At 56.0% G+C, this 15812-nt stretch overlaps 8 protein-coding genes across 8 annotated transcripts; 3 read left to right on the top strand and 5 right to left on the bottom strand.

Annotated features, from left to right (window-relative positions):
• The first annotated feature begins 1215 nt into the window (after window positions 1–1215).
• Window positions 1216–2559, top strand: J3D65DRAFT_567 (uncharacterized protein). The gene has a single exon (XM_066797608.1). The coding sequence runs from the start codon at window positions 1560–1562 to the stop codon at window positions 2409–2411; it is 852 nt and encodes a 283-aa protein (XP_066659210.1). The 5' UTR covers window positions 1216–1559; the 3' UTR covers window positions 2412–2559.
• An 836-nt stretch (window positions 2560–3395) lies between these two features.
• Window positions 3396–4626, bottom strand: J3D65DRAFT_608078 (uncharacterized protein). Its single transcript, XM_066798543.1, has 2 exons — window positions 3746–4626; window positions 3396–3691 (listed from the first exon to the last, which is right to left on the bottom strand). Exon 1 carries the CDS (start codon window positions 4588–4590, stop codon window positions 3823–3825), a length of 768 nt encoding a protein of 255 aa, XP_066659211.1. The 5' UTR covers window positions 4591–4626; the 3' UTR covers window positions 3396–3691; window positions 3746–3822.
• A 1207-nt stretch (window positions 4627–5833) lies between these two features.
• J3D65DRAFT_663264 (uncharacterized protein) lies at window positions 5834–8034 on the bottom strand (the record flags this gene model as incomplete). The annotated part of the gene is made up of 8 exons (XM_066802649.1): window positions 5834–6360; window positions 6407–6468; window positions 6513–6923; window positions 6969–7282; window positions 7328–7440; window positions 7488–7641; window positions 7694–7774; window positions 7825–8034. The coding sequence occupies 8 exons, from the start codon at window positions 8032–8034 to the stop codon at window positions 5834–5836; spliced, it is 1872 nt and encodes a 623-aa protein (XP_066659212.1).
• Window positions 8035–8122: 88 nt separating this feature from the next.
• On the top strand, window positions 8123–8998 carry J3D65DRAFT_667 (P-loop containing nucleoside triphosphate hydrolase protein). The gene has a single exon (XM_066802984.1). It carries the CDS (start codon window positions 8209–8211, stop codon window positions 8974–8976), a length of 768 nt encoding a protein of 255 aa, XP_066659213.1. The 5' UTR covers window positions 8123–8208; the 3' UTR covers window positions 8977–8998.
• Window positions 8956–10340, bottom strand: J3D65DRAFT_608088 (DUF2407 C-terminal domain-containing protein). The gene has a single exon (XM_066798544.1). The coding sequence runs from the start codon at window positions 10012–10014 to the stop codon at window positions 9022–9024; it is 993 nt and encodes a 330-aa protein (XP_066659214.1). The 5' UTR covers window positions 10015–10340; the 3' UTR covers window positions 8956–9021.
• Window positions 10341–10451: 111 nt separating this feature from the next.
• On the bottom strand, window positions 10452–11866 carry J3D65DRAFT_608091 (uncharacterized protein). Its single transcript, XM_066798545.1, has one exon. The coding sequence runs from the start codon at window positions 11785–11787 to the stop codon at window positions 10861–10863; it is 927 nt and encodes a 308-aa protein (XP_066659215.1). The 5' UTR covers window positions 11788–11866; the 3' UTR covers window positions 10452–10860.
• Window positions 11867–12622: 756 nt separating this feature from the next.
• Window positions 12623–14096, top strand: J3D65DRAFT_670 (uncharacterized protein). The gene has a single exon (XM_066803252.1). It carries the CDS (start codon window positions 12871–12873, stop codon window positions 13927–13929), a length of 1059 nt encoding a protein of 352 aa, XP_066659216.1. The 5' UTR covers window positions 12623–12870; the 3' UTR covers window positions 13930–14096.
• Window positions 14069–14833, bottom strand: J3D65DRAFT_680 (guanyl-specific ribonuclease F1). Its single transcript, XM_066803702.1, has 2 exons — window positions 14392–14833; window positions 14069–14321 (listed from the first exon to the last, which is right to left on the bottom strand). The coding sequence occupies exons 1-2, from the start codon at window positions 14702–14704 to the stop codon at window positions 14209–14211; spliced, it is 426 nt and encodes a 141-aa protein (XP_066659217.1). The 5' UTR covers window positions 14705–14833; the 3' UTR covers window positions 14069–14208.
• Between the last annotated feature and the right edge of the window lie 979 nt (window positions 14834–15812).

Consider the following 15812-nt stretch of genomic DNA (forward strand, 5'->3'; position numbering starts at 1 on the left):
TGCGTTTGGAACAATATTGGTTTTCTTTTCAGCCACAGATCTGGCCAGCGGGCGCGGCTGCATGGTATCGTGTCAGTGGATGCACCTCGTGCATTGGACCATCAAGGATCCTGTAGGCTCCAGGGGGCCGGTATGCATGGTTAGGGGCAAGCATGCATGAAACAGGAACAGACAGCGTTAGAAGGACCTTTTTCTTTGCTCTCCTCCACCACGACTAGAAGGGTGCGCGAGTGATTGGACAGAAGCAGAGGACACCCCATTCTGCTGGCCCCACTTCAAAATGGCGAGCTACTCCTCTCGATGCACTGAGAGACGGTGCCAAGAGTGGAGAGCTGCTTCTACAGGATTCGTCCAACGGCGGATGGCAGGGATAGTGGCACTGCAGCCCAGCAAGATGCAGCAATCCAATCAGCACGCGGGCGGAGGCAGCGGTGGGGATCCCGCGTGAACGTTGATGCTAAAGACAGAGCCGCAGGAAGAGGACCAAGTACTTTGGCCGTGTTTGGTGGTGAGATGTTCCTGTGACTTTGGGTCGAATCAAGCTCAACACAAACTCGGCGGGAGGCGCCGTCCCGCTTTCTTGGTGCTCGACATCTGAACAAAGTTTCCGGCGTGGCGGGAACCAGGTTGGTTGTTCAAAATAAGCTCACAAGCTTTTCCAGGAACTACCGACCGAGCCTCTTCGATAGTCGACGACGACCATGTTGTTCCCCTCTCCGCGGGGACTCGCCGTTGCAGTCAGTCGTTGCAGAAAATGCCCGACGCGTGCCAGCCTCCAGCCCTGATCGCTGGTGCAGCTTGCGACAGCTGCGTGCACCGCAACGCCTGGCCACATGGACCGTATGTACCTATGTATGTAGTGTAGGTACATACCGTGACACCAGCCACGACTTGTCCCTAGACGCAACAACTTCCGCAAGGCCAACCCGGGCTTTGTGGATAAGTGGGATGTTTGACGACTGATCCAGGAGCCAGCTTTCTCGCCTCGCCCTGTCCCATCTCTGGCGGTCGCCTCTCAAACGCTCCATCAACAGGGTCCTTTGCTCTGGCCGGAAGCGCGCTTAGTCTGTTGTCGGACAGACCCACTCGCCAACGGCCATATCCCACTTTTCTCGATCTACAACGCCGCGCTGCATCTTCGTCGCACTTCAACGTTTGGCCTGCTGTCCTTCACTTTCCCCCCGCTGCATGTCAAAAGGAAGCGCGTGCAAAAAGCCGTCTCGCAGGAGGTCCAGTCTGAATGGGATGCCAGTGGCGATCCCGACGCTGGGCCAGATTCATGCTCTGTCCAGGACCTGGCTCAGGCTCTGTGGTGCGTTTCTGCGACGATTTCTTGATCGTCGCGGTGCACAAGTGTCGTTCCGCTGGTCTGTGAGGAGCTTGGATGTTCCGTACGTACAGCTGGTGGCACGACTGGTCGTCGTGGATCTTCCGTCCATTCTTCCTCAGGCGCAGAGCGTTGAAAATAGAGCCGTGAGGCTGAAAACTGGCACACATGCTCGGCTTCTTCCTGGATCGTAGCTGGACGGCTTTCCCCCTTTGCCATGACATGATTGGACATGCATGGAAGATTCAGCTCAGCCAGGTCCATCCAGATACATCGCCGAGCTCAAAAAGCGGATGCAGATCCGCCTGCCGCCTGGTGCTCCACCCACCAATCAACGCCGCTCCACGCCAGATATGCAGACGCTGCCACAACCAAAACGCGCCCGTCCGTCTTATCCGCACCACCCAATACCTGGAGCTTTTCGCCCCTATGTATGTCTGTATGTACCTACCGAATTGCGCGGTGTTGCAAAGGGTACAACGGGGCCAGGATGTCCCTTTCACGCGCTAGTGAATTCTGCGCCACGCCCCAGCATCTTGCAGGTTTATTGATCAAGTATTGTCTTCCTGCACAGAACACGGCACTTGCAAGCGGACATGTCGACATTTTTGCAGCGTCTGCGGTCAGTGACAGTCGACTCCGTCCGCACTCGGCGTCAACGGCATCATCGTGGCCTGTCGCACTCGGCGTGCCGGCCGGTGCCTGCTTCGTCGGCAGTGCGTCTCTGGGCGATCTCGTCTTCCCCGTGGTGTTCAACAAATGGCTTTGCGCGTGGAGAACATCGCCAGGTGTGCGTGCGACCGCGTCCTATGTAGAGGCAGGTCTTTTCGAGGTGGTTCGTCGGTTGACGCAAGCGCTGACGACGCGCGGCGATCCCAGACACTTGCGAAGCGACTGCGGCGGCCAGCCTCACTCACGACCTTTTCTTGCTCATACTGATTCCTTGATGAGTCGCGGTGCAGATGCCAACTTGTATGGCGGTGACGTGCGGACTCGACGCGAAACCTCGCTGCCGAACCGTAGGGCTTGTGTGGGGGCTCTCCGCCTTGAAACGTCACGGAACGCGCGCGCTGCACGGCACTGAAACCGAGTCAAGAGCGTTGAGTGATGTGGAGGCGCGAGGGCTTGCGTGTTGTGGGCTTTGGATTGTGGGTGTCGTGGCGGTGCTGTTGCTGTTGAACAAATGGCACCGGTCAGGATGGGTGGTGGTGTCAGTGTGCGACGCGAAGCCTCGCCATACTACCATGGCTGGCTGACGAGTAGGTTTTGATGGAGGTGTCTCGCAGCCTTCACTCGCTCCCTGTCCGAAAAGTGGCGAGGAGAATCGTGGTAGGTGGCTTAATGGCGGCCATCATCATCTTGTCTCAAGACCAAGCAAGATGATGTGGCACCCTCTCTGCCCTACCGGCGGTAATTACGTCGTCTGTCTCACCTCTCGAGTCTTCGGGATCTCTGCGTCTTTCGTCAGAGCCTGGAAATCGCGGGAACAATATGTTCTGGTTGATCCTTGGTCGATTTGTATCCTGTTTGCTGAGGCGTATGACATTGTTCAATCGCTGACTGCAAAATCACTTGCTCCAAAACCAATAAGGAGACGAAAGGCTAGGATCGTCTCACAGTAGACAGGCTGACTTCTTCTACTGAATGCCGATGCAAGCTGACCGCGGCAGCTCAGTGCCCTCGTTTTTGTTTGTTCAAGTATCAAAACACTTCTCCGCCGAATTGACAGTCTTGCGAGCGTGCTAACTTTGTTTCCATAAACCTGGTAGCAAGGCAACCACAATCACGCTCAGATTCCCGTTGTCGACTGAAACTGGCGTGCCAATCTCTTGTGTGAGATCTAGGATGGGGAGCGCAGACCCTTGCAAGATAACCACCCTTTGATTCGCAACCATTGTGGCAGCTCAACTATGCAATCACCTTTTACTATACACAGACAGACCCTGAGCCAGGCGAAAGTGAGACAGAAGACCAGCCACGACGTGACCCCCCAACACGTGGATGCCCTCGTGCTGTTTCTAACACTGAAAACATCCACACAGTGAGGCTCTTTTGTCGCACTCGCTGGCAAGCGATTCCGCGCCTTGTTGGCTTGCCTCGCAAGAGAAAGAACTAAATCCAAGTCAAGGTTGTCGCAAGCTTCTTTCAGTTCTTCTGTTTTTGCGGACAAGATCTGTTTTCGTTTCCAAATTACCAGAGACGAATCAAGAACTTCCGTCGTTCCTCTGCCGTCTGGCTTCACCTGGAAAATGAAACTTGCGCAAAAAACGATCGAAGCGGTTCGGTGAAAGCCCTGCATGATTTATTTCGTGTTCAGGAAGATTTGGGTTTGGTTTTACCCTGTCATTGCGAGAGTATATACAGGTAAGTCCAACTAATACCTACAAGAGATCTGGATAGTGAAGAAGAGCACGAAAGATACCGATGACATGTCGGACGAAGCGCGGAAGTAGTTGTTCGGAAAGAATTACCGCCAACGCTCAATCAATCCGCCATCACAAGTCATCCCCGCCGCCCAAGCAATCCAGCGAGCTCAAAAACGCCTGGACGATGCTCCCCCTCCTGCTCCTATTTGCCTCGTCATCGCCTCCCAGCAACGGCGCCTGCTCATTGCCAAAGAGCCCCATGATGGCGTTGGACCAGTACTGTGCGCCGTGCCTCATCGAGCAGCCGGAGCCGACATCACTATCCGAGTTATCAGAGTCATCCGAATCGTCGTCTTCGACAGCAGCATAGTACCGCGCGTCATCGTCCTCCTCCTCCTCGGGCTCAACTTCGACGAGACGCCCCTTGCCCTTCTGTTTGTCTCGCTCCTCGGCCAGGGCCGTGTCGCGTTCCCACCGCATGCGTTCGGCGTGTCGCCGCTCGAGGAGCGCGACCACCGGCGCGTTGACGGCCCACTGGGCGTCGAGGGGTTCGCGGTACTCCGGCTTGCGGTAGGGGTTGCCGAGATCCAAGAGGCCGGAGTGTCTGCACCACGCGCCGCGCTGCCAGACGGGGTCGAGGGGCGGGCAGGGGGTGGACAGGAAGTCCATGTACGAGTCCTCGGACGCCTCCGAGTGTGCGGACAGGGAAGAAGGAGCGCGAGTTTTGTCGTTCTCCTGGGTCTCTTGGCCCTCGATTTCATCGTCTTCTTCGTGCTGCGCCGCTTCTGCCTCTTCTTGCGTCGCTTCTCCGTTCTCTACCTCCTCTTCTCCCTCTTCCGGATTTGCTTCCTCCCCCTCCTCGCCCCCTTTTGCCTTGTGTCTCTCACGCTCCGCCATTCTGTCCTGTAGCACGCGCAAAAAGTCAAAGAAATGCACCTCAATCGGCCGCCTCAGCGGGTCCCTCATATCCAAAAACAACAACGAGCCACCACCCTTCGCAACGCCCGGCGCAAAGCCCAACCCAGGCCGCTCTGGCGCCATCATGGCCTCCCACAGCACATACGCGACGAGGCGATCGCGAGTGGTAAGCCAGGTCGCAACGACGCCCGCCTCAGCCAACGCGCGCTCAAAGTGCGGCCAGTGGGCCAGCGCGATCTCGGTGCCCTTGAGCAGGTCGACGTAGCCATGAGCGCCACCGATCTGGGGGCACGCGTCTGACAGGCTGAAAGTGTCGTCGCGCGGGACGGCGGGCGTGGCGGGGCCCGCCGTCGACGCCGTCCACTCGGCGCTGTACGCGCTGCGGTCGCGGCTGCACACGTAGCACGGGTACGGCGTGAAGAGGCGGCGATGCTGGGTCTCGTTGAAGCAGAGCGGGATCGTTGACGGGGCGCTGGGGCTGATGTGCTGCGTTTTGTTGCGTCTCTTCCGTTTCTGGTTCGTGTTGCGGATGAGGCGCTTGGTGTTGATGCGCTTGCCGATTCTGCTGCTGCGGGTTTCGTCCCACAGCTGACGGATGGGCGGAGCCATGATGGACTGGAAAGCGTCAGTGGGTATGAGGGGGAAGGGCGAAATATTTGGAAATGATAGGCTCACTGTAGGACTGTAGAGTCGACAGAGAATTTCGAGTTATGTTCTTGTTTTGCTGAACTCGAAAGATCGAGTATGAGTCCGCTGGGGCTTGGATTGAAGGGAGATGAAAGCAGCGAAGAATCTGCAGCCAGAAGTCCTTTTGAAGAGGAAGTAAAGGTCATGTCCCAAGGAGAGTCTTTATGTTTGGGTCACCCAAACCAGAGTTACGCCAGCATGCATTGACAACTTGGAGTTTTGACTGAGGACAGCACCTCAATATTCGTTAAAATGTCGCCGACTTGTTGTACGAAACGAACTGTCAAGCCAAAGAATCCATGCAGAGAAAAAGTCTAAATTCTCATGACCGAGAGAGCCAGCGCGAGTGTTGGGTATTGACAAGGAAAAGACCGAAGACATTCAACCGTGGTAGGCATCCAGAGTCCTGTTCAACCCTCTATTCCGCAACATAACCAAGGATGGTGAAAATCGTCAAAGAACCAGTCTCGGGGAGAAATTTCAAACCTATGTACTTACACAGTCCACAGAATTAGACAGATACAGCATGAACAACTCACTGGTCAGCGACTAGCGCCCTCGCATCTTCCACCGCACACCTAGCCACTCTCTTGAGAACGCTCTTGTGGTCCGCCTCTCGGAACCGCTCCCAGTGGTCCAAGCCCTCCTTGGCTTGGATCGAGAGCGTCTCGTAGCCCTGCTTGATGACCTTGCTCACTTCACGTGGGCTCAAGTTCTTACTTCTGACTTTGCCCTTCTCGTCACCCTGCAGCAACTCGTAATAGTGACTCGACACGCTGATGAGGGTCTCAATGGAGCTCGACGATTGGTGCTTCGACAGTTCGTACGCGTCGCGGAACTTGGTGAGAATGTCGCCAGTTTCGACGAGCTTGTAGAATAGGTCGTCGTATGCCGCCGCATCGGGAAGGAAAGTCTCTCCGGTTGACAATGATAGGGCAATTAGATTGACGGTGTCATCAATCAGACGGGAAGACTGGTGCAGCGTCTTGATGTCCTTGGCATACGTCGTAAGGAAGCGGATAAATGACAGTAACGAGCGCCATAGTTCGGACCAGTGGTAGGCTGCTACAATTTAGCACGTGTAAGAAGGACGAGGGCGAAGACTTACCAAATCGAACCCGAGATCGTCCCAGGAATGATATGAGCCGCAAAATCACACCGACGCAAAGGCTATTGAGTCAGCGACGAACAAAGCAACAGGTCAAGGGACTCACATGTAAAACTCTGTGTCAAGACGTCTCCTCAGATTGTGATTGATTCCGTCGACCATAATGTCCAGAATCGTAGCAGCGATGGCCCGATCTCCTTTGGGGAGCGGCAAAAATGGTTGTCTCTGCCTGCAGAGCCGTACGGGTGTCTTGCTCTCATCGCTGCAGATACGCTTGGCGAGTTGGGGGTCTTCGATGATGATGTGGAGAATGAAAAGGTTCACATGGGTATAGAGCGCCGTCCTTGGAGACCGATGAGCATGCTGAAAAATGTACGAAGTGAAAGAGAGAAATGCGCTAATGGGTGAAACGTCAGTCTTGCTCGCCGCCGGCTGCGTGACGAGATTAAAGCAAAAGAGTTTGTTGGCGTTGGCAAAGTCGTAAGTTGACAGGAGGATGGCGGCTTCGGCTCCAGGTCTGTTCGCGTTAGTGGCAAGTCCAATAAGAGGTACGCCAACTTACAAAGTTGCAAGCAATTTTTGCGCCTCCTCTTCAGGAACCGATGATTTCTTGTTCGATCCCGTCAGGTATCCAATGGCGCTGCCAAGGGACCAGCCCTCTGGAAGGTCGTCTTGGACAGCGACATACTTGTCTCTTGCGTCCCGGCAAGTGTTGCCCACACAATGGACCGTCTTCTTGATTGCCATGTCATTGACAAAATCGTCAAGGCGGAGTCTGTACGGATTCTGGAATTCAAACTTGTTGTAGTTGACCAGCAGCCCGAGGAGGATAAAGGGATCGAGTATTTCGGTGGACGATTCAGAATCTTGGACAAACTGCATCCCGTCAGAACGCTTCACTAAAATGAATACACAACAAACCTTCATGAGGGACGGGAAAAGATCACGGTGCGTGAAGTACGAGATCAGCCCGGTCGAGTACGCCCCCGATGTGATGGACAGGCCGACCCTGATGGCCTTGCGGCGAATCTCCACTGCTCTTGGGTTAGCTAGCCCAACAAGCTGGACGCTTCGTACGTACTGCTGCGACCACTGCGGATGATTGTGTCCAGCGCGCCCACCAATTCTGGCAGCACCACGTCTGCATTGTCCAACCCAGCGAGCACGGAGAGGATGTCGGAGCTAGGATTCGTGTACTTTTTGCTCAACACGGCGCCTAGAAAGACTGTCAAAGTCTGATACGTGTGAGTCGGCAGTCGGTTTTTAGGAAGCGAATGCGCAGCTTACATCGAGGGCGATGTCGTCCGAGGGGCCTTGGGCATTCTTTATGCGGGCAATGGCGCGAGAGAAGAGCTGTTGGGCAGGGAGCTGGAAAAGATGTGAGCAGGTTGATAAGCGCATGGGCGCGGCAAATGTACCTGAAAATGGAGCATGGCGTCGGCGCTCAGGTCGCCCAAGACGCGTCGCAACCGGGGTGGATCGGGCTTGAGGAGGAAGAACTCCTGCCAGAAGCCCTCCGAGAACTCGGGCTCGTCATCTTGCTCGGTGAACAGGAGTTCGTATAGCTGGACTATCTTTGGCGTAAAGGTTTCCGGGCGAGACTGCTGGGTCAAGGGCGAGGGCTCCATGGCGGGGGCCTATGGGGCAGGGCGTCTGGAGTGAAGACACGGTGGTGTTGAATGATTTCCGCGACAAGGCATCGATCGGCTAATAAGGGTCCACTGCGCCGACGACCGTCGTCATCGCTGCGTGGGGTCCCCGGCCGCAGCGATTCAACAACACCACACTCTCACTCGTCGTCAATGGCCTCCGCCGACCCGCCAGCCTTCCTCCTCGCCCTCTCCGGTCCCTCCTCGAGCGGCAAGACTACGCTTGCTCGGCTGCTCCGCGACATCCTGCCCTCGGCGTACATCTTGCACCTGGACGACTTCTACAAACACGACTCGCAAATTCCCGTCAACGACGCCGGAATCCAAGACTGGGACTGCCTGGACGCCATTGACATTCCACCGCTGCGAAACGCGCTCGAACACATCAGGGCTCATGGGACACCGCCGCCAGACTTTGTCAGCAAGGAGGACCAGAATGCCGTGGGGGAGTGCGGCATCTCGAGCGCCGTGGTCGACAAGTGCCGTGAAAGGGTACAGCAGTTCTTTGGATCCGTGAAAGACAAGCGGGGCGCGAAGAAGACTGCCATCGTCGACGGCTTTCTGCTCTTTTCCCCGGAAATGGCGGACCTTGGAATCCGCGACCAATTTGACTTGAAGCTGTTCTTGCGCACGTCGTATGCGACGGCCAAGACACGTAGAGAGGCGAGGAACGGCTACGTTACGCTCGAAGGGTTCTGGCAAGATCCTCCAGGCTACGTCGACGACATCGTGTGGCCCAACTATGTCAAGGACCACAGGTTCCTCTTTCAGGACGGCAACGTGGATGGTGAGTTGGATCAGGACGTGTGCAAGAAGATAGACGTGCACGGCATGCCTACAGATGCCCAGGGCGACATGGCCAAGGTCTTGGAGTGGGCCACAGACACAATACTTGAGCGGTTGAACAATGGTTTGCAATAGAAAGGGCTGCGGCGCAGCGGGTATCAAACGGGGTCATCCAAGTCTTCAGCTCGTCAAGCGCAGAAACCCAAAGATGATGTTGAGCAAAAAGCCCGTCAAGACGGCAATCTGCCGCCTCCTGCTCCAGACTCCCTCCTCTCTAAACCCCCATCCCAGCGCCCCAAGCGGCCAAAAGAAGCCAACAACGTTTCCGTGCAGCATGTCATCCAGTCCGCCGTTGTCCGACCACGTCGCACTGCCCCATCCGCCGCCAGCGGCATCGCCCCCACCGTCCCCTCCAGCCCCGTCTTCTACCCCAACAGGCCGGTTTGCATTGTCATTGTCGAGCCAACGATCCTCGAGCACGCGCATCTCCGCCGCAGAGGGCATCGTGTCCGGTGTGTGCGTAAACGACAGGTTGGCGCGAAACTGGCTGCGCAGAGCAGCCACCTCGGCAGCCGTGAAGCCCGCGCTGAGCAGGCGGTCGAAGCCTTGCGGTGCGGCAGTCGTCGAGCTCGCGGCATCTCCAGCTGCACATGATGTAGATTCGTCGACAGCGCTGCTGCTTCCCGCTCCCGTCAGGCTCCCGGCCTGGGGGCGCGGTGCACCAGATGTGAAGGCGGCTGTGAGGGCAGCTTCTGCGCTTGCCGCATCGTTTTTCTCGGCCGTGAGCTGCGACGACGTGAGAGTGTCGCCGATGGAGCAGTGAATGTACAGCTTCCGAGGCTCTGGTGGTGCGTCATCGGGAGCGCGGTCTTTGCCTTTGCCTTTGCCTTTGCCGGCGTCGGTTGAAGAGGTGTCGGGCGGTTTGGCGCGCGGCGGAGGTGGGGGTGGGAGGCTGAGCGACGATGTGAGCGGCGCAGTGTCGGCGAGGACTTTGCCCGCGTGAATTAATCGCAGTCGACTTGAGGCATGGGTTGCGGGGAGATGTTGGCGGATTGACTGCTTGAGCGAGAGCGCGGTTGTAGTCTTGGGGTTGTGAATCGGTAGCGGCAAGTCTGGTATCGAGGCTGTGAAGCGGACAATGAGGATGAGGTCGGGCGGGAGGGCATCCGCCATTGCAAAGGGGTTGGGAGTCGTAGTTGACGGTTGAATGTGGAAGGTTGTCGTGATACATGGATGCCGAAAGCTATGGCGGTCGGCCGCCAGGGTCCTGGTTCAGCCTGCAGGCCTTCAACCACACGTTTCGAGAACCCGAGCGACTTGTGTCGTTCAGAAATAATGTCCAGCGCTCACATCGCCTCTAATCAGAATTAAGCCGGAGCCACTTGAAAATGCAACACAAAAAGTCTACGAAGCAACCTCGGAAAGCGATATGCGGACTGCAGGTGCTCCTCCGGTTAACTCCATGCACACGTCATGAATACCAAGGGCGGGGTGGAGCCTCTCCACAGTACTTATGTACCTCAACTCGCCGCTACTCTGGAAGCACAACATCGACGTTACCGACACCGACATCATGGCAATCATCCACGTTGTCCAATTCGGCTTCAAGCCAGAGGTGCCGAAGGAGCAGGTCGACGAGGTGTGTATTCAAATGTACTGTACATCTATGTACTGTCTGTCTTCTGACTGCTGTCCATCCAGGTCTGCCGCCGAGTTCTGGCACTGAAGGACGAGTGCATCAACCCGACCACAAAGAAGCCGTACATCAAGTCATTTATCGGTGGTATTGACAAAAGCGAAGAGGGACTCCAGGTATCTTTCTTTGTCGTCCTCTATCGTATCCGCCTCTCTAACAGCCGGTCCCAGGGCGGCGTCACTCACGTTTTCGTTGCCGAGGTTGAGAGTAAGGACGACCTTCAGTATTACCTCGAAAAGGATCCAGTTCATTTGGCCTTTTCCAAGTCTGCGCTGCCTTTGATTCAGACTGCCCGAGTGGTGGATTTCGAGCCCGGGAGGTTCTCAAAACTGTAGTGTGGTATCCAAAATGCACGAGACCGTCCAAGCAGTGTTTCTGCTATTCCCAACGCCTTTCCATGCAACGCCATAAGTAGAAAGACCCACGGGTCCTTGGTGATCGTAATTAGTTGACACTGAAAGATTCTCCACATCCACATTGCTCCGCTGCAAAAATTTGTCAGAATTGATGCCAGAGTGAAAACGGACAAACTTACTAATGTTGGGGTTCTTGAAGACAAATCTCCGGCTCAGCTTGTCCTCCAACCAGTCCATTTCGCTTCCGAGAATGTGAATGAGGGCCTTGGAGTCTATCAAGACCTTGACGCCGTCTTGCTCGACCACGTCGTCAAACTTGCCGGGCTTGTCGACGTATTCCAAGTGGTATGCGAGACCGGAGCAGCCCTTGGACCTTGTCCCCACTTTGATCAACTTTGGCTCAGGGCCATCCAACAGCTCGCGCAGTGCGGAGACAGCTTGAGGGGACAACGTCATGGCGGCCTTCTTCGGCTTAAACTTGAAGCGACTCGGCCTCTCCCTGGATGAGGGGGCCGGCTTTGGTGCAGCAGCGGTCTGCGACTCTTGCGTCTTGGTCTCGGAGCTGGAGAGGGTGTTGCGGGTCTTTTGGGTGGGTTCGGGTGATTGGAAACGATGTCCAGCCATTCGCGAGGGGTGCTTCTCGGCGTTTTCAGACTGGTTGCCGACGAGGGTGGTGTCCCGAATGTCCTTGGACCGCGGCGGAGCCGGCGGCGGCTGGAGGTGATGGGGCTGGTATGCGGTCGCAGTTTGGAGATAGCGAGCCTGGCGGACAGCCGACCACGAGTGAAAGCATTGAGGGCATCGGCGAGCAGCAGCCAGCGATGACGAAGTGGCGAAGCGGAAGAGGGAGGGCGCAACGGCGAAGGCGCCGGTCACAGCAGGCGTGGCCGACATGTTGAGGTGTGATGGTAACAATGCGTGGGACAGGACAGGTTGTGATGTCGAGAGTCAGGGTCGGTGAGTTCGGTTGACGGGAAGAGGGTTTAGACTGGCAGTCCGGTAGTCATAAGCCGCGGCGTTGAGCGCCATCGTCATTACGTTTTGCCGACCAGCCAATCAGAGGCCCCGCAAAGTAAGAGACCCCAGCTTACCAATGCGGCAACCCCGTTCGTCCTTCCACCGCCACTTTTCAACGTCACAAACGCCAACACCAACACCAACATCAACTTCATCAGCTCACTTGCTCCTTAATTGTGTCAATCATCAACGCAATTCATACTCTGCAGGTCCATCTACAAAAGGTCATCCATCTCCTTGCTCCTCTGTCCTAATCCATCCTTTTTTGCTCTTCATCAGTCTGTGTCATCCACGTCTAAATATACTGTTTCTCAATCTCAACCTTTCTGCTCGCAGTGTTAAATTAGCAGACCATTGTGCTCTCGCGCGCCAGTATGAGCTCCGCGAGACTCATCTGCGTACCATGCACGTTTCCGTCGGGGGAATCCGAGGCCATCGCCAGAGATGCGGCTACGAAGGCTGACGAGGATCTTGCGGTTGATCATGTTGTCATCAGCAACAAGGATGCGCTCCATGAAGACTTCTATCTACCATGCATGCAAATCTACTAGAAATATGGCGTACGTTGGCCACCAGCGCAAGATCAACTCTGCCGCATCCAGGGGGCACCCTTTCACTGCCAGAGCTGCGTCTGGGGAGCTGTTATTCACTGTAATTAGATCATGGAGTGCATTTTCTCTTGCCGTTCTTTTCAGTGAGCATTTCCCATCAAACCTGCCATCGGCCTCCCGCAAATGCACCAAGATTTCCTGTTCGGGCGTAGCGCCTCTTTGCGCCCACAACGATTTGGCAGACTTCCAAGTTGCGCTGCTTCGACCAAAAACAGCACCACATCCTTCTCGCCATCGATTCTGCCAGGCCTCTCATCACTGGCTGCAAAGCTACAAACCCTCCGTGAAGCCGTAGCCTCTTTCGCACCACCAAGACGGCGAACAGCATCCAGCCCTCGCCGAGCCAACGATGTTTTCCTGGAAGGCTTTGATCATGATTGCTTTCACTCTTGCAATCATCTCTCAGAGTCATTCCTTTGGCGCAGCAGGCAGAGTCATTGGCAAATCAGCACAAGTCATGAACGACAGCGTACAGTTGCTCGACATCACATTGGGGGTCGAAGCAGGCGCCTCGCCGTTTGTTCAGGGCTTCACGTTGAAGTCAGGTCTCCTGCTGAATCCGGTACCCATCACGATAGACTCCTCGATGCCTGGACTCTATCTCCCAGCGTCTGGATGCTCCGCTCTCGCGTCGAATCTTCCCATCACTCTCGATTCCAGCACTGGCTACTACCTATGGAACGTCGATGACCCGGCCTACGAAAGACTCATGACATCTCCGGCTTATATAGCTTTCACTTTTCCACCTGCAGCAGGACAATCGGACAATGTCACAATCAAAGCGGCACTCCGGCTCCTTTGCCTGACCCTGGACACCCCACTCGTCGAAAGTCCAACGCTCTACTTTCCATGCACCAGCATATCCCACAGCAACAAAGCCTATTTGGGGCGCGCTCTCTTGCAGGCTGCTTCTATCGGAAAGAACTTTCAGACCAACGTCTCATGGCTGGCTCAAGCTGCCCGCCCCAGGCACGACAGAACCGGCCTTGGGATGATGGTCAAGGAACTCTCGACTTCTGACGCTGACCTCGCGAGTTCGGAGGCGAGCAGCGATACGTGGAAAAAGATCTGGGAAGGTCACTTGACTCCTCTGCCGGAGCCAGGTGCTACCGAGTACCCAGACACTTCCAACGCTTCGCCAAAAGGAGAAACGTCAGCCGAAAATACGTCGACAGGAGACATGGCAGAAAAGCCGATGTCGACAGGAGAGATTACGGCCGTCATCTTCACCACAGTCCTTCTCATCGTCGGCGCCATTGGAGGCTTCGTGTGCTTGACATTGAAACGCAGGCTGATCCAACACTGCGAACGCGGTTGTCCTGACGAGGCGCACGTTCTGGCATGTCCACAATTTGCCCACCCGGTTGTCGAGATGGAAAACCTTAGCTCCCGAACGACACTCGCCTGACGAAGCGGTCGCCGCATCCGAACGCCTGACATGGCCGACTCCGCTCTCTTCTCTTGTACTGTACTTTGGATTCAAACAAGGATTCGGTCGAGCACTGCGCAAGACTTGCACTTTGGGCACCCGGATAGAAAAGGCACGGGTAGAAAGGGCAAGGATAGGAAAGTTAGAGGCTTTAAGAGTGGATAAAATCATAGAAATTAAAAGACTGGTCTGATTCATTTACACTTGTTCCAACACTGACTGAGAACCCAATCCTCCATGCCCATGCTAATTAGACATTTAGCTGGTGCCGGAGCAGCCAACAAAGTTGTTGCCACTGGCGCCAGTGTGAGTAATGGTACCAGCCCACTGGCAGTTTGAGTTGAAGACGACACGGTCAGCGCCAGGGGAGCCTGCATCGATGTCAGAACCAACACAACACTTCATCGTCACACATTTGCATGAGAGATCGAAACCACATACCACCGCTGTACGATCCCGAGGTCAAGAGAGGCCACTCCTGGTACGGACCGCTGACGACAAAGTCAAAGCCCTCGTAGTTGTTGTAGGTGTGCGGGTAGTCGTTGCTGCCGACCGTGTTGCCCGCCTCGTAGTAGGAGCAGCCGGCGCTGACGGCGGAGCTCTGCTGGCTGGCGCTGTACGACGTCGAGCCACAGGTAGTCGACGACTGGCGCGAGACCAGCTGGTGGTCGGCGGGCATGGGGGTGGCGAGGGCAGTCAGGGGGAAAGCCAGCATGGCGGCGGCCAGGGGGAGGAGGGTCTTGAGGATAGACATGGTGGCAGTGTTTGAAGAAGGGGTTGGTTGGCAGGAAACGAGCGAGTGGATGGCACGTATGGTGTCAATTCAGTACATCTGGCGTGAGAAGCGCTGTGAATATATACGACATGTATGCGTCGCTGCAGACAAGAGAGACGCGCGAGGCCGTGACACGGTGTCGTCCATGTTTGCTACGAGCGCTGCCGAATCGAGACGCGTGCTATCTTCATGGTCGAGGCACTGCCGGCCAATGGCGCGCCCACGAGATAGGAAACGTCTACGAGCACGGCAGCCGAGCGCTGCACAGTCGCTGGTAGCGTCGGCGCACCAGCAGTAGATCAGTGCCTGCTGCTCGGCTAGACGGAGGGTGGTGGAGTACGGAATAGCTGGCCGTGGGACAAGCGTCCAAGATGGAAGGTGTCGGTGGTGTTTGGAAATCATGGCGACGGAAGGGCGTGCTTAATCTCCATTGGATCCGGAGATACGGACAACGCTGCTGGTCTCCCAGGAACCAAGCCTGGTTCTGCTCGTATAGATAGATACATGTTGCAGACCTGATCTTCAGGGCACCCGCTGCGTGGCTGAGGCGACGAGAGGGGGTGACCAGGGGGTGAGAAGCTGGAAATGGACTATACAAGTCAGACAACGAAATGAAATGGCCGTGAACCAACCAGTCAGAGGCACAAAGAGCACCCTCGGCGTGACCGATGGAGCTTGGAGGTTGGTGTTGCAGGAAAAAGAAGCGCAGCGGGGATCGTCGGCGGAGAGCGGCCAAGCCTTGCCTGAAGCGGCAGGCGTTCAACTTGTTCCTCGCATCGTCGCCGGTCGACTTTCACCTCTCCACCACGAGCCTATCTACCTCTGTTGATTGGGTCCACGACCACGGCTTCATGTTTCGGCCGCAGCTGGTGTATCCCGTCGGATCTCGCCACTGTCCAGCCCACCCACCCGCCGTCGAACATGGCCGCGGTTGAGCCTCAGCTCCAGTCCATGCTCCATGACGTCGTTCCATGAATGTGCTGGCGGTTACCATTGTGTCTCTGCGGCTGCCTAGGCCTCTGTTTGCTAACCTCCTCACCAACTCTCGCTCCAATCGCCGTCACCTCACGTCTCGACTGCGTCTACT

This window comes from Phyllosticta citribraziliensis, assembly GCF_038025025.1.
Source record: "Phyllosticta citribraziliensis strain CPC 17464 chromosome Unknown J3D65scaffold_1, whole genome shotgun sequence".
NCBI lineage: Eukaryota > Fungi > Ascomycota > Dothideomycetes > Botryosphaeriales > Phyllostictaceae > Phyllosticta > Phyllosticta citribraziliensis.